This window comes from Benincasa hispida, chromosome 8, assembly GCF_009727055.1.
Source record: "Benincasa hispida cultivar B227 chromosome 8, ASM972705v1, whole genome shotgun sequence".
NCBI classification, from domain to species: domain Eukaryota; kingdom Viridiplantae; phylum Streptophyta; class Magnoliopsida; order Cucurbitales; family Cucurbitaceae; genus Benincasa; species Benincasa hispida.
The window spans coordinates 59,496,783-59,521,206 of NC_052356.1; the positions used below are offsets into that span (position 1 = coordinate 59,496,783).

Genomic DNA, 24,424 nt, shown 5'->3' on the forward strand with positions numbered 1-24,424 from the left:
TTTTGGTTATCTATTTGATCCACACAAAGCTAGATCTCAAACATGTTATCTATTCACATGTGAAGGAACTGCGGTATCATGGCGATCAGTGAAACAGACCATAATAGTCACTTCTTTAAATCATGCTAAAATCCTTGCAATTCACGAGGCTAGTCGAGAATGTGTATGGCTAAGATCGATGTCTCAACACATTTGTTGTGGTTTGTCTTTTAATAAAAATTTTTCAACAATATTATATGAAGACAACACAACATGTGTAGCCCAAATCAAAAGAGGATATATTCAATGAGATAGAATAAAACATATTTCACCAAAACTTTTCTACACTCATGATCTTGAAGAAAATGCATTGTACAACAAATTTGTTCGAAAGATAATCTGTCAGACTTATTTACAAAGGCATTACCTACTGCAACCTTTAAAAAATTGGTGCACAATATTGGAATGCGACGACTCAGAGATCTCAAATAATGTTTCCACGAGAAGGAGTAAATATATGTATTCTTTCTAAGAGTATTGGATTATATGGAATATATACTCCTTTTCCTTCACTAGGATTTGTTCCGAATGGATTTTTTCCTAATAAGATTTTAACAAGACATATTTCATATATATAATAGACATCTAAGGAGAAGAGTATTATAAATATGTTAAATTGGGTGTAATTAGACGCCCAAGCCATGTGTTACTCTACCCATGTGTCTTATACCCACACATTATTGGTGTCCATACTAAGCCACCTCTTACTTCTTATTTGTCGTTTTACCTATAAATAGAGGTATTTGGTGGAGTTTGAGAACCAATGTATACATTAGTGATCGATTCAAAAAGATTGGAGAAAGTGAAGAAATTCATATTTTTTATTTGATATATTTATATATTATATTTTATCCATATTCGTATTCTTGTTGCATATTATTGTGCTCTCAATTTTACAAAAAAAAAAAAAAAAAATTGATTTTTATCTCAAATTAAAAGTAAAAAGAAAGATGAAGAAAGAAAAGAAGAAGAAGAAAAGGGGTTTTGGAGGTGGCGATGAAAACGAAGCGAGGCACGAGGATGTGGCTGTTGTTATTCCTCCATTTAAATCGCCAATCTCTACGAAGAAGAAAGAAAGAAAGACTGACAGAAAGAAAGAAGGAAGAAAGAAAGCAGCAGCAGCAGCAGCAAATCAATAGCTAAAGGACAGCCACCATTGTTAAACCTTGAAGCTCGAATTCATCTCCATTCCTAATTTTCTCCGCCCCCATTTCCATATAAATTCCCCCTTTCCTCTATCTCTTCACCTTCTGTTCTGTAGATCCCAAATGGCGACTGTTTTCCACGCCCTTGGAGCTGGCTCCGCTTTGTCACCTCCCAACTCCTTACATTCCAACAGATCCTTCTCTGCTTTCGGTATTTTCTTTCTTTCATCTCTTTTTGCTAATTCTCCCATGATTTCATTTCGTCTTTAATTGTTGTTTTGATTTGATTTAGAGAGGAAGAGTCGTTTCTTGATTGTTCGATCTGACGGTAGAGGAGCTAACCATGTTCTTAGACCTGGATCTCGCTCCCAGCATTTGATCACTAATGCAGTTGCGGTTTGTTACTTTGCTTCCCCTGCTTTACTTCTTAATCAAGCGATAATTGTTAGGAAATGACACGTTTGTTTGTTTTACTTCTTTTTTAGACCAAGGCTGATAGTTCATCGGCTTCGACTACATCGAAACCAGGGTATGCTATGTTTTTCTCATCCTTGAATGTGAAATATTATTTCATTCTGTTAATTGACATTGCCTACTATTCATTTGTTGTTTTCCATCTTTGAATTTCAACGTCTGCACTTGACTTGACTCAATTACTCAAACCCATATATAAATGAAGGAATTATTTGGTGTGTTTTTTGTCTTTAAGTTCAACGAGACAATGTTGGGAATTGGGAGCTCTTTTCGTCTGAAACTACATGGCTTGTTTCAGATTTGGAAACTCCATTGCATGCAATAGATGCCTAAATATCTTCTGATCTTTACTTCATAGGGCACTTCGCCAACATTTTCATGAAAGGCTGCGATGGGGGTTTTAGGCTTATAATTTTATTACAAGAGAAGGTGGGTGACCCTGCTGAGGGAATTGCCTTTGGTGAGAAAGTTATTGAGAACATTAGCAGTGACAACAAAGATGAAAGGGGTGAGAGGGTTGCCTTGTCTAAGCCCTTTAGAGGCTTTGACAGGCGGTTAGGGGGAAGACGTAGTAAGAAGTGTTAAAACGACAAAATAACATCATTGATGATCCCCATTTAGGATCGAGGCTATTTCTATTAGCAAGGACCTCCAACAAGAAATTCTAGTCAACCGTGTCAAATGCTTTCTTCAAGATGGTTTTAGGAATTACCCCTTTTGCTTCCTAAGTTTGAAGGAGCAACGGTTGCCATGGAGAATGTCCTTGGGTCTTGTGGCAAGCACCTTACAGGTGGCTACAAGCCATAGAATTACAAGTATGAGTTTGGGATCATTACCTAAAGTCATTTATAGGTGGAACTTATGCTAGACGAGGCTTGGGTTTTTATGCTTCCATTGCGAAGACACATATACATGATGCGAACATGACACGACACAAACGCAGTAACTCATCAATTTACTTTAGTTTGGAAAAGTATAGATTATAGATGATATGTGTATATGATGATATATTTTAATACTTCATGATAGATAAAACATGTAAATTAACAAATATTAAGGGCTAGAAGATATAGAAGAATTGGGTTGACTATGTGAAGAGCGGGTTGGAGTATTAAGCCAAATCCATGACCAAACAAGAGAAATCTATCCCTAGAAGTTGAGGGAGACTCTCCAAAGAACTATGTTCTATACTCAAATAGGATTTCAAAGCCATCCTATTGCAACCCAAAGTGGCTATTTATTGCCTTGCAAGGAAATAAAACAAATACTTAATTAAACCTAAAATACTAATTAATCTAAATTAACAACTAAATTCCTATTAACTTCGTTATACTAGTAATTAAAGCTAAAATATTAATTAATTGTAATCAATTCACAATGACTTCAAGATGGAGTTTTCACGTAAGAGTACTTGGATCAAATATGCTGGAGTTTTCACATCACTTTATCTTTAGGTTGGGCTTACATGGACTAGGCTTTAATTTTTTTCCCCATAGACTGTTCAACCCATGTTCAAAATTAGAAAAAAGAAATAATTTCAAACATCAATTTTAGCGTGTTGGACATGTATTCAAAGCTCTGAGGCTTATATAGATGCTTTATCTAAAACGGAGTATTCATAATTCCTAGCCCCTAGGCGACAGCGTGTGTTGTGTGGGAGAGATGTGGGGGATTAGGATCATCTTCTTCATCGGTGCTTTTCTTTTACACAATTTGGTTCAAGCATTCTTGGCAGTGCTTTGGCTTCTAATTCTGCAAAGGAAGAGGTGTTTTTTCTGGATGGTTTGTTCCCACATTGTTTTCTCATTTAGGGACTCTGGGGTGAGGGATCTTTGGTTGGTAGGAATTATTTATTTTCTTTTGAGTTTAGGGGTGGCGGGCTGGTGCACAAGTGGAAATTGTTGCTGGACTGAAAGGAGGGGTATGTCCTTTGCAAATTATTGCGATGTTAATTGTAATAATGGTGGAGGTTGTTACCCTGTGTTACCTTTGTGTTTGCTAAGGCTTTTTCCTCCCCCTTTTTCTTTGAAGCCTCTTGATGCTGTTCCCTTGCATCCATTCATATTCTCGCTTCTTCTAATGAAATCTGGTCTTCTAAAATAAGAATCACATGTGATCCATATGTATTTGTTTTATACCTGTGCAAGTGCATATGTAAGTTTTTAGTGCATATTGGACCCAGTATACACGGTCATAAAAGATTAACAAGGTTGTAGTAATGAAAGTATCGCTCGAGAATAGTCTGAGAGAGTGAACAAATTATGTACCACAGACACAGTAGCTCACGTTGTACTTGTTAGCTTGTTCGATCAATGATGGTTCTGAAATTTGCTCTGTTTCATGTGTGATTTTTATTTATGGGTAAATTTTTATAAATTATGCACGTGAGACGAGGGGGATGGGAGTTGATTGCATTAGCACATCTAGTTTAAAATATTATTTACATATTTTGTTACAAATATTTTGCGCATCATTCATTTGAGTTATGTGATAGAATCACCACTAACTGGCCCTTCTCATGTGTTTATTAGTTGTATCACAATCATCAACGTATGTTATCAAAATTCCCATTATATTTAGTCGCTTCATTATTCTTCTCAGGCACGAACTCTTGCTTTTTGAAGCCCTAAGAGAAGGTTTGGAGGAAGAAATGGATAGGGACCCACGTGTTTGTGTCATGGGTGAAGATGTGGGTCACTATGGTGGTTCTTACAAAGTAACCAAAGGTCTAGCTACCAAATATGGTGATCTTAGAGTTCTCGATACGCCTATTGCCGAAAACTCCTTCACAGGTATGGGCATTGGAGCTGCTATGACTGGGTTGAGGCCAATTGTTGAGGGTATGAACATGGGATTTCTTCTCCTTGCTTTCAACCAAATCTCTAACAATTGTGGAATGCTTCACTACACATCTGGCGGGCAGTTCAAGATACCAATTGTTATTCGTGGTCCCGGTGGAGTTGGACGCCAACTTGGTGCTGAGCACTCACAACGTCTCGAGTCATACTTTCAGTCAATCCCTGGAATCCAGATGGTTGCTTGTTCAACACCTTACAATGCAAAGGGCTTGATGAAAGCTGCAATCAGGAGTGAGAACCCAGTGATCCTCTTTGAGCACGTTTTGCTCTACAACTTAAAAGAGAGGATTCCAGATGAAGAATACATCTGTTCTCTTGAGGAAGCTGAGATGGTTAGACCTGGGGAGCACATCACGATATTGACATATTCTAGGATGAGGTATCATGTGATGCAGGCTGCTAAAACTCTTGTAAACAAAGGTTATGATCCCGAAGTAATCGACATCAGGTCATTGAAGCCATTTGATCTTCACACAATTGGGAACTCAGTGAAAAAGACTCATCGAGTACTGATCGTCGAGGAGTGCATGAGAACTGGAGGAATCGGTGCTAGTTTGACAGCGGCAATCACGGAGAACTTCCACGATTACTTGGATGCGCCAATTGTATGCTTGTCTTCTCAGGATGTGCCAACCCCTTATGCAGGGACTTTGGAAGATTGGACTGTGGTCCAGCCTTCCCAGATTGTCACTGCCGTCGAACAGCTTTGCCAATAATTAGTTTAAGCAGCTTATTGCCAAGCCATGCTTCGTCTTCAGTCATGGAAGAGTTATTTATCTCTGTTAGACTCCCATCCAGTTAGTTTTAGTGAAAGTTTCACTTCATATATTTGAGCAATTTTTCGTTGTTGAAAACTATGAAACAGTTTGATTGTTTTGTTGTCTCATTACCCCCTGGTTCCATTCTTCTTTCGAACTTGTTTCTGTAATTGTCAAAGTTACAAATAGGGCCAAGCAATACGAGGAGTCTTTATGAGTTTTATAGGATCTATGAACCATTTTGTTTCTAATTTTAAGTGATGGATGACTTTTTCAATGTGGCTGTCACTCTCTTATTATTTCGCGTCTCCTCGAGGACTTGTGACAGATTTGTGGGTTTGATTGCAAACCACAATGAAAATTGACAACTTCAAAATACTTGGAGAACAAGTTGGTTGAAAGATACACTAAGAAAAAGTTATGAGCAGAATTAGACATCATCACTTCGTCAACCTTCATAAGATTCATAAGCGAAACCATTCTTGTTCTCTGTAAAACAGGCAACATGTATGTTCCGTTCCAACTTCCAACTTATAATATTGAGCCCCATTACGTGTAAAGTGGAGACCAAATGAAGGTGTGTGGCTCTGGCTGTGGTGGTGCGCTATGTCAACGATAACAACAGACATATTCCTGGTCCTGTATCGTAGGGTATTTGTCACCTGGGAGAAAAAAGACCTGCCGACCAACCGCGGCGGCTGTCAGAACCAAACACAAAAATTACTAATTTTAACCTAAAAAAAAGTTTTATCCTACAAAACTAACCTCTTCTTCAAAAACCTTTTTTTTTTTTTTTTTTTTTTTTTTAATTTCTTTCTTACTTTTTCAAATTTTAAGTGGAAAATCCACCTGGTAAAAGTACTATTTTATCTCGCATTTAATGTATTCAATTTTACATTTTTTTAATACAACTTTTCAAACATATTTTCAATTTTAGACTCTAAATATCATTTTTGCATTTTCTTTTTCACCATGTTTTTGACAAGTTTTAATCAATATTTGCGGTAGGTTTGTTGTTATTTTTAAAAGAAAAAGATGGAAAACAAAATTTTATTGGGATTTCTGATAAAGATTGAAAAATTTATGATAAAAAAGTTATTAAGTGAAATTTTAAAATAGAAAAAAATTAATAAATTCCAACTCTTACAAGAAATTTGTGAGAGGTTTTTTTTTAATTCAAATTAATAATGGTAAATAAAAAATTTTAAAAATTATTTCCTTACAAGAATTCCCGTAAATTTAAGTTTTAAAAAAGCTAAATTAAACTTACATTAAAAAATTGGAATTGAAATTTCCCTTAAGAAGGAAAATGTAGAAAGTTCGGTGAATTCCAATTGATATGGGAAATTCTTGGGAGTTTTTTCTCCAACTCACTAAAAATGGTAAACAAAACAATTAGAAGCAATTAGAAAAAAAAAACTTAAAATATCCTTACGAGGAATATCCGTAAATTTAATTGGAATTGAAATTGGTTAGAAGCTTAAGCAATTGAAATTGTATTAACTAAATATAAGTTTAAAACGATGAAATTGAATTAAGTTTAAAAAGAAAAAGAAAAAGAAAAAGCTGCAGGAAAATTTGTAGTAAGCTAATTTTCTGGTTATTGAAGATTTTTACCAGGGAAATTTAAGATTTAAAATTGACATTGGGTTGAAAAAGTTGTATTAGAAAAAAATAAAATTGTTGATACTTGAATGAGGGACAAAATGATATTTTAACTATGTAGGACTCTCCATTTAAAATCTAAAAAAAGTAAGAAAGATATTAGAAAAAGTGTTTTTTAAAAATGAGGTTAGTTTTATAAGGTGAAAACTTTTGAGGGGCGTTTAGAACAAAAATTGTCCTCAGTAAATACTATTTAAAAATCCCAATTAGTTACCTTCCACATTATTTCAAAATCTCATTTGCTATCATTTTTACTATTTTACATCCATCATTTTTTATTCTTTACTATAGTATTTACTACTTTCTTCGAAAACTTAAATAGTTTACATCTCAAACATATACTAATATAATCAAAACTAAAATAATATACGCTCCAGATATAAATCATTATAATCCAACTTTATAATTTAGGGTTAACTTTGCTTCAAACACTTCTAGGATTTAAAATAGCAATTTCCCAACCAAACACGACCATATGACCCTGCCGCCAACCTTCCTGCCGATCGGCTCGCATGATTGACTCTTCTAGTTATTTTCTATTGAATCCATCTGGGGATGTTCACACGTGCCACTCCACAGCTGGGCTTCTGAATTTGGTCCATTAAATGAAACTTTTCTCTTTTGCTATACAAATTATATGTTTTGTATTGATATATTAACCTAAAAATTAGATTTTTTTTCAAATATAGAAAAATGAAAAAAAAAATATTTATAAAATATAATAAAATTTTAGAATTATCAAAGATAGACATTTATAGATTTCTATCAGTGATATTGATAGATATTGATAGAAGTCTATCAGTGTCTATCAATGCTTATCGTTAATAGTTTTGAAATTTTGCTCTATCTTGTAAATATTTTCAGTCGTTTTACCATTTGAAATATTTTTCTTAAAAATAATATAAACTTCACTAAGAACATACACGCCATTTGTTTTGTTTTTTCTTTTCAAAAGGTAGATAATCAAAATCTTTAGAGGCTTAAAATTATAGATATCTGATATTTTTAGATAATCATATTTATTGTGTAAGAACATTTTTTTAGATATTTGGAATACTTTGATAACAATGTTTATTTTGTAGAAATGGTCTTTCAACTATTTATTAATTTATATAATATATTTGTTTTTATCGATTTTGAATTTTTAAATTAACACAATTTATATTATTTCTAAGGTAATTGTTTTAAATGAAAACTACTGAAAATATTTTCAAATGTAATAAGTTGACTCATTTTCTTATATTTGAAAACATGTTATTTTTCTCATTAAAATAATATATAATAATTTAAGATTTTTTTATAAAATAAATATTAATTTCAATTTCAAATTTGAAAGTGTTGCTAAAAAAAATGACTACAATATAATAAAAAATAGTAAAATACGGATGCTCTCAACATGGGAATTTGAAAAACCCATATTTCAAGAAGACATAAAATTTTTTTGACATAGAACATCTTAGGATGCCTGTATATCTCTAGATATCAAAGCATTTTACAATACCGAAAAATAAACACGGTAATCTAGATGAATACTTCATTGGAATCTAGGTTGCCTAAGAAATAAATGATTCCATAAAGTTAAGTCAATTAATAATATTTGAAATACTCAAAGATATATAGAAAGATTTCTCTGGCTATGACCAGAGGATGAAGATGACATCCTACTATTTTAGGATTCATCAATATATATAAAGGTTTAGTCTATAAAAGAATCTTAATTTTCTTCCAAAAAATATTTTATCTTAGACACATTTTTTAGTGCAAGGATATATGTTTCAAGTGTGTTTGGACATAACTGTGTGCGATACAGTTTGTGCTTTATAACATTTGAGCTTATTGAACTGACACCAATCAACAAAGATTTAAATGAGAACACCACAATGAACACAAAATACTTGTAATTCTCATTGGAGTTATCAAAACCAGATCATATTTAAATACAAAATAACATCATAAACGGAATAGATTACAAAAATTAGTTTTAATTAAAAAAAATATTGTGGTTACAATCAATGAGATAGATTAACAAGCATAAAATTGCTCACCCACTCAACAACTTAGTATTACAATTTTTTTTTTTTTTTTTTATTATTCATTATATGAATATGTGATTACCTAAGCAACAAGACCAATTGCAAGCATATCAAAGTATGGTATAAAAATTTGGTCCATATCAACGCGATATAAAATTTGTAAAAGCACCAAAATTGGTCAACTCAATCCAATTTAAATGAGGTATTGAAACTAAAAAGTAAAAAATGACCTCATTGATACACTAATCGAATAAAATTGGATTGTTATCTAAATTTTATTTGACATTGATTGCTATACGGCTCTTTGATTGTTGTTTGATTATTGTCTAATATTAATTACCAATTATTCCCGTTATTATTTTATTTTTGTTTTACTTTTGATTACTTGAGCATTAGTTCTTCTCTGTGTTTATTTTTACAAATTTCACCTTTTCTATTACCTTCTACTTTTTATCAATTAGTTAGTAGTTTCTGATATTGCCACTTGATTTTCTTTTGATTGTCAGATTATATTATATTTTTTATATCACATTTAACAAGTTTTGATATTGTTATTTGATTGATATCTGATTACTTCTATTTTTTGTCACATAGTGAGTTGTTTCTAATGTGGCCATATGATTGTTTTTTTTAATTATTATTTGATTTTTATGTAAACTTTTACTATACCATTATATCATAATGTTCAATAAATTACTTTGTTTCAGTTATATTCATTTGGGTAGTAATCAAGATTTCAAAATCTTTTGTAACGAGTTGAAATTAAAGAGCCGAAGGGGAAGAACAAAAGCCCTACATTAGGAAATAGTAAAATATGTGTTAATGGTAATAAAATCTACGGGAATTATATTTCAGATCTAATACCGTTCTTCGTTCAAATAAAAAAAATCAACATAATTTCTTCTTTCACGATCTACAATTTATGAAAATATTTCATGATTTATGAAATTACTAATGCAAAAGCAATTCATACAAAAGAAGAAAAAGAAGAAGAAGAAGGAAAAAGTAATTAAGGATTGCTAATACAAAGGCAAGGAATGAAAACTAGAAAAATCGAACTCTAAAATCAGAACCACACTCTAGAAAGCGCCTATGAAATGAATGTTGGGAATGTCCTAGAATTTCAGTTCGTGTTAAACATTCTATTTATCAATAATAAATTGTTGATTTTGCATCTTATTATGAAAATCCAATAAAGGTATCCATGGCATAAACAGGATCAAGTTAACAGTATATAGCTTAAATGGTCTAATAAATGTAGGGATGAAATTAGGTATATCATCCTGGTAACACTATTGGATGTGACCCACTCTGTAGTTGTTACAAGAAGTTGTAAAGTGCTACAAATGATGTGATCCACAGACGTCCATGTTGAGACATGTGAGTAGGGGCGTCCTATGCAATGAGTTTGCATATAGGCTGGAGGGCGTCCTATGCAATGAGTTTGCATATAGGCTGGACCACGAAAGTAGTCACTTTTCTTTATAACGACCGTTTACTGTTAAAACTGACTATTTCATTTATTAAATAACCTAGGTTAACTCGGTCTTAATTCTGAGCTAGCTATGAACTCATGTTTATTCGGGATTATCCTTTGATCTGTAAACGGTGAGAGCTGGGGACATATAGGTTGAATAGCCTATATGTAAACGATAAGCCTTTGATCTGTAAACGATAAGCCTCCCATTTTGGGATAAGACCGGATGAATAGCTGGGGACATAGCCCTGCAAGATGGAACTCACTCCTACTCGATTTAGGGTTAGCAGATAGGTTGTTCTCTTAAGTACTGATTCCAGGTCTTGAACAATTGGGCCCCCACCTTCTCATGATAGAGAAAGGATTTGATTAATAGGTGTTATGAATCAGAATTGTTCATTAGAGGGTCAGTGGGAACTTAATGAGCAAGATATATTCACAGGGGTAAAACAATTATCTTGACCCAGCTGTGATTACGAACAACTTGTGAATGATCGACTTACTGATTATGGTTATACAAAGTGGACATAATATATCTACAGTAAGAGGAGTTCAACTATAGGCTATAGTAAAATGTCCCATTAGTTAATGAATGGGGTTAGATCGGTCTAATGAGTTTAGCCGATTAATCTTGGATCATTGGAGCCCATGATCTGTAGGTCCGCGAGGTCCCCCTACTAGCTCATAAATGGCTAAGCTTTAGAGTAGCTTAAGAAATTGATTTGAAACGTTCAAATTAAAATTAAACAGAATAGGAGATATTATATATTTAAATATAATTTAAATATAGGAAGATGAGTTGTGCAAAAATTAATTTAATATTTTATATTAAATTAATTAGTTTTATTTAAAAATTAATTTATGAAATTAATTTTATAAAATTAAATTTCCAGTTTTAAAATCAAAATGGATTTTGAAATCATGTTTTGATTTTGAGAAAAATTGAAAAATTCAAATTACATGCACAAAATGGAAAATCGAGATTTTCCACTACCATCTTCTTCATGCTCACACAAAACCCATTTTCTCATCTTCATTAACTCCAAGCATGAGCTGCAAGTCATGCAACATTCTTCTTTACATGTTCACCTGCAATAAATAAAGAAGAATGAAGTGAATTGAGGCATGCATTCTATAGAAATTTGAGAGAAAAATTCGGCTGGAAGAAAGGTTCTTCAAGTAGTGTGCTGTTGTGAGCTTCTCCTTGTGTTTACATTACTTCAAGCTGTTTTTGAGTCCCACAACTCGGTCTAAAGCTTCAAGAGGATAGTGGGAAAAATCTTAAGATGGTTCATGGTGATTTTTGGAGAAGACTGTTGCTGATTGATCGAGATCTTGAAGAGTTCTACAAAGGTATGCTCTAAAACCTTCTTATTTAGATGAGCATGCTTTAGTTTCTGCCAAAATTAGTGAATTTGAATGCTTATTGATCCTTGTTACTTCCACTGCATGTTATTACACTCTTATAATGAAACCCAACCACGGACAAACTCCTTCCACACGGGAGACCCAAGCCATTGAAAACGCTTTGCAATCTGGAGATCACCAAGTAAAAAATGTCTCTCAACCGAGACCACCAACGCTGAATACTCACTATCGTTTGAAGCCCTTACACTAAGACCCAACCGGACGACATGAACTACGATCTCTCTCTCTCTAATTTCTTCTCTCTTTTGTGTTTCATGATGGGTGCCCTAAAATTGGGGAAGATCTACATATTTACAAAATTGCCATCAAGCTTACTTACTTAAATGCTCTTAAGTTCAAAGCCATCTAAATATCTTCTTATTTTCTACATCAATATTTTCCCATATTTATAAATTTTGAAAAATTGATGATGTGATTGTTAAATCCTATATTTTATTTACTATTCAATGCAATTTCTATAAGCTATATAACTTACGTCTTTCCTTTAATTTAACTAAATATATAGAAGGGAAAGTATATCATTCTTATAGCTCGTCTGAAACCATTTGATTTTTATTTTTCGTTTGAAAATTATTAGTGCAATGAAATGAATATGCAGGTTCGCGAATAAGATAATTTATTGAAGGTAATTGATGCATTATTTTATTAAATGGAAATATGGATGATATGCGTTGATGAAATTGTGTTGTGCACTCAAGTTTCCCGAACGGAATTCAAGTGTAAATTTCTCTGAGTTTTCTGGTAAGTCCAGGGTCGAACACAGGGACTTGTGAAAATAGATTGCGTTGATAATTTTTGATGAAAATCTTGCGGTAACCGGGAAGATAAATAAAGTGTTTAGTTGTTGATTGCGTTGATTAAAAAGAAATAAATAAATGCGGTGGATTTGAGAAACGAAAGTTGCGTTGATAGATGCAATGAGTATGCGATGAACGGGTTGAGAAGATCTTTAGCTAGCGTTACTTAGGAATACGTCAGACCATGCGATCATGTTACTACCATGCACAACGAGTCATTTTCCAATGTAAATGCGATGCTCCTAAATCTAGGACGCATGTGTTGCATGCAAAATGTCCATAAAGCTTATTCCTAAGTCTCTACTTTTGTCCTATGTGGTGATGCAAAATGCATGAAAGCAAGGTGACCGCATACAATCGTATTGTATCTCTAGGATGCATGCGATGCGTTGATAACAAATAGTGTTTATTCCTAAGCGCCGATCTCTTGTATTATGCATTCTAATCTGACTCTCCTAAGCCTAGATTCTCACCTGACCTTCCCAAGTCTAGATCCTATCCTTAGACTACCCTCCCGAGTATCCCTAATGGACGAATGAAGCATACATAAACAAGATAATCATAAAGAATGAAGATTCCCTAGTTGTGCTAGCTAAATGCTTCTCAACTTACTCAACTAATTTAGCTACTCATGCGTGAATCACAGAGAATGAACAGATATAGAGAAAGAAATTCCATTCATATAAATAAGTTAAGTACAAAATGTCAATAGAAGTTTAAGGTAGAGAGTCTGGTAGCAATTCCTTGCTGACCGAGACTTTTTACACTGGAATCTCTATTCTGATCTAAAGATATTCCCGCTTCCTCAAGCGTCGGCCCTATCCCTATCTTTGAAGCTTCTGACGCTCTTCCAAGCTTACCGGAATGATCTACCGGTACAACTTCTCCCTCGCGTCCGCCTTAAAATGAAAGAAAACTAAAAACGAAGACGTGCGAAATCGAACAAAAGATTGTAAAAGTCGTGAACTTGTTAACCCCTTTTCTGAAGAATGCACTTGGTATTTATAGGGCATCAATGGTGAAAGGTGGCTTCTCTCTCCCGGTTGTACAGATGGGACAACTTTAATTCCTGATTGACGCGTCGAGTAATTATCATCGATAAAGCTGAATGTACTTCGTGACCGTTATCGACTGTCATCAGCTTTCTATACCATCGCTCTTAATTGGCCTTCCACCCAGATGCACCCACCATGTTGCGTTGACCAAGTTGCGGCGATCCTTCTCGGGCGAATGTTTGTGAGTACGATCAACGCAAAGTCTTGCTGTGAAGTTGTGCTCGACCGATAATTTCCTATGATCGCAATCTTGCATTACATTAACGCATATTTTGCACAAAAATATAAAAATCAATAGTTCTAATGCACTGAACGCATGCGACCGCAATATTATAGAATTTATGCTTAATGGACGCAATTTATCATATTTCATCAATGTAATCCATCATTGTTTAAGAACTTAGCACTTTGATAACGTGCATTTCTACCCGTTATCATACCCCCAAATTTAAACAATGCTTGTCCTTAAGCATAAGCTAAAGATTCCTTTAGCAAATCCACCGCAAAGTTCTTTTCCTAGATTTCTCAAGGATACTTCATTCAAGTCCTATATACTAGAATTTTCTTAGGTCTCATTCAAGTCTCTTCTTAAAATATTTCTAAGACCTAGGGACTGCAAGTTTAACTTTCAAAAAGACTTTACTAAATTCCGGAACATCGCATGATTTATTTCAAAAAAGAAAAAAAAAATTTCTTATTGGGGTGTCAAATTATTTTATCCTTACACAAAAATTTTCTTCCTATATATATATATATATATATATTTCTGACCTTGCGCTGATCCGAATGCCTTATCTTCATTTTGGCTTGCCCCCACGTGTTTCATGCGGACATCCAACTACGAGCAATGCATTCTTTCGCAGGCTAAACTCATACCAATTTGGCAGTAGAGTTGCGGTTATTTATTTATGCATTGATCCTGATGACTTACTTTCGTTTTGGCTTGCCTCCACGTGTGTCATATGGACATCCAACTATGGGTAAGTGCCTTTCACAACTTAACTCTTATCAACATGGGTTTCCCATTGCATTGACAGTGGAGTTATTCTTAATTTTTTTTTTTTTGAAATAGCAAGGTTGAAAATAAATACCTCACCCCCAAATTTAAAATGTGGCAATGTCCTCATTGCCAAAAGAAATTAAAATAAATCATGCGATGGTCATAGAATGCATTGTAAAGAGAGTATGAAAGAAAGCTAGCAAACCCATAACTTTTAGAAATATTTCATGAGGTGACTATCCTAAGATTAAGTTGACGTTAATATATACGAAAGAAATAGAAGTATATTTTTCATCATTGAAATCATACTTGGCAAAGAAACAGAATGCGGTAACTCACTAAATTTATCTATGTCAAATGATTGTGGTGATTAAAGAAGATGCGGTGATAAAACTTGAAAAACTAACATGCGATGTGATAGCGCAAAATTTAAAATAAAGATAAGGAAGAGTACATCCCCAAATTTTGCGCTGTCGCCCGCATTGTATTGACACATCCATCTTTGCAGAGATCTTTCTTCTTTGGGTTGCGGTGATGGAATAAGATAAGTGCTCCTTCGTGTAACATCTCCGCAATCCAACACCTCGATCGTTGCAAGAAAAACAAAGAGAGGGTCAAATGATTTTAAACAAAATAAAACTCGTTATTGCATTTTTTTTTGTAGAAATAAAGAAAGTGATAGTGAAATAAGGATAGATCAGAATTTGAAAAGATAGTAAAAATTTTGAGTAGTGGATAAAAGAGTTGAAGAATTGGGGTTTCCCAAAATTTGCGTCCCTGATAAGTTGCGATCATTTGATAACGCAGGGACCACTTATTTTCGGCTGGTATGCTCACGTCCATGGTGCCTTTTCTCTCTTTTCTTTGTCTTCTAGGGTCTTTACTACCTTAATCCAGAGCTTTTCCCTATGAATACTCATTACAATTTCCCCTTTGCGCACATCAATTTGAGCGCGTCCGATTGAAAGGAATGGTCATCCCAATATGATGGGCGCATCTTCGTCCGCTTTATAATCTAAAATGAGGAAGTCTGCCTATAGGATGAATTTATTGATTGAAATTGCGACATGTTTTAACTCTCCTTCAGGATGTATTCGTGATTTGTCCGCGAACAGGGAGTTTCTTTTGTGGGCATAAGTGTGCCGGCATTCAATTGTTTGAAGATTGATAGTGGCAGTATGTTTATACTTGCCCCAAGATCGCATAGTGTCTGGCCACTGAAGGTCCCTCCAATAGAGCATGGGATTGTGAAGATTCCCGGGTCACCCATTTTAGGTGGGATCATAGCATTTTGTGCTGTAGCCACTATTGTGATATTTTCTTCCTCATTTCGTTCCTTTTTAATCCTTGCAGAGTCACTGGTGGTTGGACTTCTTCTGTCTCAAGATCCACAGGCTTAAGGGTGGACGCAACTTGAGGGTCTATTTTCTCGGGCTTCTCCAAACTACAGTTCAACGGGTCTTCGTATATCACCGCATTCAAGTTGGTCGCAATGCGCTTCTCCCCTACTTCCGTAGTCGTGTCATCACTTAGCAAGAAGATTGCTAAGCATTTTTCCTTCTCATTACCCCCAACATTGCGAGGGAGCTCAGTTGAGATCGGCAACGCTTCTTGCGGTCTATTTTTCAGCTCACTCGCAATCTGGCCCATCTGTAATTCAAGATTGCAGATGGACATGGCCTGACTTTGAAGCATCGTCTCATTTTTCTCTATATATTGCTTCAATAGGCTCTCCAAAGAAGAGGATTTCGGTGGTTGTTGTGAGCTACTTGCTTGATTGCTCGGTTGACCGTTATTGCGTTGAAAGAATCTTGGTGGCCCTTCCTTTTGCACCATAGGTTGAAAATTTTGTTGTTGATTCTTCCAAGCAAAATTGGGGTGGTTTCTCCACATGGGATTGTATGTATTGGAAAAGGGATTATCTCTCATGATGCATACCGACTGTGGTTTATTGGGCATTCCTCCATCGGGTGAGCATCACCTCAAATGACACAACTTGCGTTCGTCTGCATAATTGCGTTGACCTGCCCTTTCTTCGCTCCTGTATTATTAATTGCGATGCTTTGTATTAAACTCATCATCGCAGTCATTTGATTTTGCAAGGATGCGATGGCCCCATTATTTGCGTCATTTAATTTGACTTTTAATCTCTGATCGCTTTCCCTACAATCCTCATGATTTCTGGAAATGCGATCAAGTATCTCTTAGCCTCCTCATATGTTTTGTCGAGCAGACCACCAGCGGCTGCCACATTGGCAGCAATCTACGAAGCAGGATTCAAACCGTGATAGAAAATTTCCATTTGAAGGCAGTCTGGTAGCCCATTATGCGGACAATCCGGGACTAACCTTTTAAACCTCGCCCAAGCAGCGCTAAGCGATTCGTCCATATCTTGTTCAAAATTAGTAATAAGCTTTCTTCGTCTTACGTTCTCGGTAGGTGGAAAATATTTTTTCATGAATTTCTCCACTACCTACTCCCAAGAAGTAATCTCTCCTTGTTTGAATGAATAAGTCCATTTCCTAGCCTGATCACAGAGAGAAAATGGGAACAAGTTAGTCAAACTTCTTCAACAGAGATGTTCGGGAACACAAAAGTATTGCAGATTTCAATAAAACTTCAGAGGTAGGCGTGCGGGTCCTCGCCACGCCTTCTTTCAAATTGACCTGTAGTCTTGATCATCTGCAGCATCACTGGTTTCATCTCGAATCTACTTTCGTCGAAGGTAGACCTCATGATTCCCGGAGAGAAATTATAGAGGTTTGGCGATGCATAGTCCCTAATGGACCTATTGCGATCGTTTGCCAATAGAATCAGATTCGCCATGACATTNCATAGTCCCTAATGGACCTATTGCGATCGTTTGCCAATAGAATCAGATTCGCCATGACATTATCATCATTTGGTGTTCCACCTCCAGGCTGCTCTGCCATCTCTTCTTTATCGGATTGTGGTTGCTGTTGGCAGTCTCTTAGTCTCCTTCGAAATGTTCTCTCAATATTCGGGTCGTAGTTCACCAGAGATTGAGAGTTCTGCAAAGAAATCACAAAAATTACCGTTAACAACTATTTTGCTGAAGTCCTTGGCAACGACGCCAAAAACTTGATGCGTTATTTTATTAAGTAGAAATATGGATAATATGCGTTGATGAATTTCATTGTGCACTGAAGATTCCCCAGCGAAATTCAAATGTAAATTCCTCTGAGTTTCCTGGTAAGTCCAGGGTCGAATACAGGGACTTGTGAAAATAGATTGCATTGATGATTTTTTATGAAAACCTTGCGGTAACTGGGAAGATAAATAAAGTGTTTGGTTGTTAATTGCGTTGATTAAAAAGAAATAAATAAATGCGGCGGATTTGAGAAACGAAAGTTGCGTTGATAGATGCAATGAGTATGTGATGAACGGGTTGAGAAGATCTTTAGCTAGCGTTACTTAGGAATACGTCAAACCATGCGATCATGTTACTACCATGCACAATAAGTCATTTTCCAATGTAAATGCGATGCTCCTAAATCTAGGACGCATGTGTTGCATGCAAAATGTCCATAAAGCTTATTCCTAAGTCTCTACTTTTGTCCTATGTGGTGATGCAAAATGCATGAAAGCAAGGTGACCGCATACAATCGTATTGTATCTCTAGGATGCATGCGATGCGTTGATAACAAATAGTGTTTATTCCTAAGCGCCGATCTCTTGTATTATGCATTCTAATCTGACTCTCCTAAGCCTAGATTCTCACCTGACCTTCCCAAGTCTAGATCCTATCCTTAGACTACCCTCCCGAGTATCCCTAATGGACGAATGAAGCATACATAAACAAGATAATCATAAAGAATGAAAGATTCCCTAATTGTGCTAGCTAAATACTTCTCAACCCATTCAACTAATTTAACTACTCATGCGTGAATCACAGAGAGTGAATAGATATAGAGAAAAAAATTCCATTCTTATAAATAAGTTAAGTACAAAATGCCAATGGAAGTTTAAGGTAGAGAGCCTGGTAGCAATTCCTTGCTGATTAAGGCTTTTTACACTGGAATCTTTATTCTGATATAAAGATATTCCCGCTTCCACAGGCGTCGGCCCTCTCCCTGTCTTTGAAGCTTCCGGCACTTTCCTAAGCTTACCGGAATGATCTACTGGCACAACTTCTCCCTCGCGTCCACCTTAAAATGAAAGAAAACTAAAAACGAAGACGTGCGAACTGGAACAAAAGATTATAAAAGTCGTGAACTTGTTAACCCCTTTTCTGAAGAATGCTTTTGGTATTTATAGGGCATCAATGGTGAACAGATGGGACAACTTTAATTCCTGATTGACGCACCGAATAATTATCACCGATAAAGCTGAATGTACTTCGTGATCGTTATCGGCTATCATTAGCTTTCTGTCCCATCGCTCTTAATTGGCCTTTCATCTAGATACGCCCACCATGTTGCGCTGACCAAGTTTCGGCGATCCTTCTTGGGTGAATGTTTGCAAGCATGATCAATGCAAAGTCTCGCGGTGAAGTTGTGCTTGACCGATAATTTCCTATGATTGCAATCTTGCATTGCGTTGATGCATATTCTGCACAAAAATACAAAAATCAATAGTTCTAATGCACTGAACGTATGTGACCGCAATATTATAGAATTTATGCTTAATGGACACAATTTATCATATTTCATCAACGCAATCCATCATTGTTTAAGAACTTAGCGCTATAATAACGTACATTTCTGCCCGTTATCAGTAATCTCCCATGAAAATCCTTTCTATTTACAACCTAATTATCTTTAAACAAAGAAGATATTTCACTGTCAAATATATGCGAATGTTAGAAAAAAATTTGTTTCACCAATCTTTTATGTGTTAATAATACCTCTTTTTATTTATACTTTGCTCTACAAGCCAAATTCGTTAAAATCTATTGGATTAGTTCAATTGAAAGCAGCTATATAAATGTATGTGAAAATAAAGTGTTGATATCTAAATTTGGTACCAACAGTAAATTTATAATATTAAGAAAAAAACGAAATGATTGTCTTGCAAAATAATAAGATCTAACACTAGTATGGTACTTAGCCACCTACACTACGATGATCAAGTCAGTTACAATACTACATATTAGAGAGCTAAGAGTACTTTTAACGTACTTTTATTGTGATTAACTCTCTTCATTATATAGAAATTTGGTTTGGTACTGGTTATTCGATTAATTAACTCCTCATGTTATTAATTAGACTGTTTCTATCTGTTATGTGACAATATTATTAGAATACTTTGATTATTCGAGCTTAACTTTTTCCAAGATCAACCCTTTAAGATGCTTCTTGATTTTGTCTAAAACCGAACCAAATCAAACGTGCACACCCTGTTCAAACCTCGAAATCAACACTTAAGAGAAGAGCTCATCTACTTCTCCTAAAAGCTGGAAGGAGTGAGTTTCATCTTGTGTAACTATGTTCCAGCTTCCCACTCGGTCCTGTCCCCAAAATGGTAGACTTATTGATTCAGTGACTTGGGACACTCTCACCCATACATATCAAAGGACAAGTCCTCACAGGCAGAAGTTCATAACTCACTCAGGATTGAGATCGAGTTCCATATGGTTATCTTTTGAAATATTAATCCCTTCAGCCAACAACGTTATAAAGAGAGATTAAGTATTTTGTGATCTCATCTTATACAATCTCATTGCATGATACCCCCACTCGCATGTCCTCGCATGAATAATTTGGATCACATCGTATATAATATTTATAACATTTCTAACAATTACACAGTGGGCCATATACATAGTGTTACTAGGATAAGGCACCCAACCTTATCCATATACTATAGACCCTTTAGGTTATTACTTAAACATGATCCACCTGTATGTCTACGATATACTGTTCAACGCTCATGAATTAACCTTGAATTATTTCCATAATGTATAACTAATCATTTTATATTTAAAATAATCAATTATCATATCAAATAATTAACAAACTACGAGGCTTTAGGGTATAAATTCCAACATTTTGAGGCTCTTATGACCCTACATTAATGCCATGTCTCAAGCATTTATCATGACCAACCTACAGGGTTGGTTCTCGCCTTCTCTCATGACCAACACTATGGGTTGGCCTCCATAGGCACGTGGAACATCATGTCCGACTCTATGTGTTGACCCTCTCCCTCTCTCATGCCTTCAGTAATTATGGCCCTTTCCTTATGAGTTAGCCTTCGTATTTAGCTAATTATACATTATCTCTTTCAATGACCCAAAGTCATTTCCTCTCCATTTCTCATGGCTTTAACTATGACATTTTCTTTATGGGTCATTAGCATCCATACTTAGCCAAATATATGTGGATGGAACATATATCAACACCACTTTAAACATCTCTATGTTGTGGAGGGCATTTGTTGCTAACAGCCTTAGCACATAAAAATTACTTTTCAGTTGAACAGAACATATATCAACACCATTTTTGGTAATAAACACTTTATCAAATGAAAAATGTAGTTGCTATTTACATTCTAGCAAACACTTTACAGAAACTAAGTTCCTCTTTAAATAGAAAATTACAAATACATCATTCAGAATGAGAAATTTGTTCTGTTAAGTTAACTGGAGACCTTCCCTTGCCACAGTTGAGATGACGTACCTGGTTCCAACTCACATCATCATCTCACCAACACCAAGTTGTTGTCAGGAACTAATTCCCTAAAATGAAGAAGAAACATGGTTAGTGGTCCCAGAATCAATAATTCAGGCAGAATTATCATTCTCCACTAAACAAGTTTCCAAACAAGTAAATCACATTTATCTTGTTTGGCCTTCTTCTTTTCTGCCAAATATCTGGGGCAGTTTATTTTCCAGTGTCCATCCTGGTTGCAATGGAAACACTTTCCTTTGTCAACCCTCAGTGGTTGCCTACCCTTTGAAGCAGCAGGTTGTGGGTTAGCAGGCGCCTTCCCTTTACCACCTTTCTTCTTCTTCTTCCACTTTCTAGTGTTCCAGAGGTTGAACCTTTGTGGAACTTTTTGGATGATGAAGTAACATTTACTTCACCCTTTTTCTCCTTTCTTTTCAACAAGGATTAGAAAGTCTGCAACTCGTTGAGTAGAGTTGTAAGGTTGTAGTCAACCCTGTTCAGAACATCGTTGCTAACAAAATGAAAGAAGTTTTCTGGTAAGGATTCCAGAATTATGCTAACCTGGCCTCATCAATGCTAGCCCTGTTCATCTCAACCAAGTTGAAGTAGACCATCATATTGAGAACATGTTCCCAAACAGATGACCCCTATTTCATTCGTGAATAAAAGATGTACTTAAAAACATCATGCCTGAGCTGCGCGGATGGTTGTCCGAACATCCCCTGCAGGGACTCCATGATCTCGCGTGCAGTGACCATGGGCTCATGCTTCTTGGCCAAAACTTCGTTAAGGCTGGCCAAGATATACGCTCGGGCCTTCTCGTTCTCTCATGTCCAGCGTTCATACGTTGCTCGAACGTTTCGAGCAGCAGTAGGAGGTGGAATAAGAGGACATTCCTCCATAAGGACGAAACGGAGATCATCGATGATTAATATCGTTTTAATGGTGTTTTTCCAACTAGCATAATTTTTGCCAGTTAATTTATCGGCGGCAAGTAAGCTTATAGTCGCAATAGCCATATTAAATTGCTGAAAAAGGAACAAACTTAATTAAATCTACTTGCATTAAACCACTTTTAGAAAACCAATAAAGTTTTAGCAAAATAGTCTAGTGTACTCTAAGTGACATCTATTTTGTAATGATGCTTCAGTGAGGTAGGACAAAAGTCACCTTAGGATGATCAAGTGCCCCTTCACTGAAATGAGACAATCTCAACCATTAGACAGAAACAACTCCTTGTAACTGAATCTAATAGTCACCACTGTTCGGTCCAGAATTTGTTAAAGATCCTAGAGAGGGATGATGTTAAAAAATATAGTATTTTTTAAAATTATAGACAAAAATGGGGTATATGAGAAAGAATTTTTAAAAATAGGTGGGTATTGAAACTATTGACAAAAGTAGGATAGTGAAATCGTGTACGGGGTACACAATTAATGTTTAATCCAGTCAGTACCACGTCGGCTGACTTAGTTGACCGGTCGCATGGAGACTCATGGACCGGGTCCATGATTTATTTTTTTTTAAAAAAAAAAATAGACTGACTATTTTTTTTAATTGGAGATGTACAACAATATTAAAACTTTAGGAACGGGTCCACAAATTCATTCGTTATTAAACTTAATTATATATTTAAGTTACAATGAAAACACAATTATTTTATACTCATATTAAAAAAAAAAAATGTCATGATATTAAAGAAGATTTATAATTAGTTCTTTAATTTGAAAATAAAAGTTTATATGAAATTTAAAAATGATCCCCTGGCCCTTACCCCTCATGGGGTTGTCTTCGTATCCCTCTAAATTAGGTTCACGTTGCTATCCTTGTCGTCTATGAAGAATACGTCTACGATCGGTGTCAACAAAATTAAGTCGTCTTGTTTGTTGAATAATACCTTCTATGTTGACCAATGTTTGCTGACACATTGACCCAACTCTGGTAAGCTATGCTACAATATTGTTGTACATCTCCGATAAAATTATTCTATACAATGAAAAAAAAAATATTAAACAATATTCATATCATATATATGGAAAATGTCTGATTTTAAATATTTTATCATGCAGTAATAGTAAGTGCCGTCATGATAAATTGCCTCGTGATTGAATTGTACTAGGAAAAGTAGTCATCTGATACATTTGTTAATTCTCCCTGTGCACAACGATCATGTCGTTCATGCCACTAGGATATATATTCCGCGTGGATTCGACGCCAGTCTTGATCATGCTTACCTCTCAAATCAATTTGCTGTAGTGTTGGGAGTGTATAGGACAACGAAGGTATCATTTGTCGCAGACCAAACTGTCTCAACACACGATTTGGATGATGCCACTCTACTATATGGAAGCATATAAGAGGGCTAATGGACAACCAGATGTTTTCATCATCACGACAGTAATCAACTAGTGATGACCAAATTTGTTGTGTGTATGGTGTCCAAATAATCTGACCAAAAAAAAAAAAAAAAAGAAGAAGAAGATAAGTATACATCCAAAATATTTTAAATATTCATTTATATATACATTTCTTACCTGATTGTGCATCAATCTGTCAAATATTTTTTGGTACATGAGCAACATATTTGTTGACTGTTTAGAGGCAGCTAATACATCACTCCATCTAAAATTATAAAAAATACAATTAATTTATATTCTTCCATAAAATGATAATGAAATAAATATATAAATGAAATAATATCGGACACTAAGTGGACGATGATCTGGGGCCTATAACTGGACTTGTGGTGCCATAATTGGAAATCTATCATAAGCCCATACTTGTAATAGTATTAGTGGCCCCGCTATTTCCAACGCTTGTGTATTGGTAGCCCGACAAAATTCTCTATACAACCATGTAAGACAAGCACCACCCCATGAGTACATATCAGCATGCTGGAAATCAAACAGTAGTGGGAGGAACATGAGATGCACTAGAGTATTTGACTTGTCAGTGAACAAAAATCCTCTAATAAATTGCATAATGTATGCTTGTGCATACCTACGTACGCTAATGTCGTCGGCATCGGGAGGTAATTCTGGAAACTAGGACACCAACCAGGGG

General features: G+C 35.3%; 1 protein-coding gene across 2 annotated transcripts; it reads left to right on the plus strand.

Annotated features, from left to right (window-relative positions):
- The first annotated feature begins 1,023 nt into the window (after nucleotides 1-1,023).
- Nucleotides 1,024-5,551, plus strand: LOC120083247 (pyruvate dehydrogenase E1 component subunit beta-3, chloroplastic-like). Of its 2 annotated transcripts, none has more exons than XM_039038921.1 (4): nucleotides 1,024-1,395; nucleotides 1,477-1,574; nucleotides 1,670-1,713; nucleotides 4,260-5,551. In XM_039038921.1, the coding sequence occupies exons 1-4, from the start codon at nucleotides 1,308-1,310 to the stop codon at nucleotides 5,230-5,232; spliced, it is 1,203 nt and encodes a 400-aa protein (XP_038894849.1). In that variant the 5' UTR covers nucleotides 1,024-1,307; the 3' UTR covers nucleotides 5,233-5,551. The 2 variants fall into 2 exon arrangements, with proteins under 2 accessions (XP_038894849.1, XP_038894848.1); XM_039038920.1 differs by having other exon boundaries at nucleotides 1,027-1,395; nucleotides 1,477-1,580.
- Nucleotides 5,552-24,424: the final 18,873 nt, after the last annotated feature.

Excerpts from the sequence above, each read along its gene's own strand:
- LOC120083247 (XM_039038920.1), top strand. The coding sequence starts at position 1,308 with ATGGCGACTGTTTTCCACGCCCTTGGAGCTGGCTCCGCTTTGTCACCT. Across the intron at positions 1,581-1,669 it reads TGATCACTAATGCAGTTGCG|ACCAAGGCTGATAGTTCATC; the intron begins GTTTGTTACTTT and ends CTTCTTTTTTAG. Across the intron at positions 1,714-4,259 it reads TCGACTACATCGAAACCAGG|GCACGAACTCTTGCTTTTTG; the intron begins GTATGCTATGTT and ends TATTCTTCTCAG.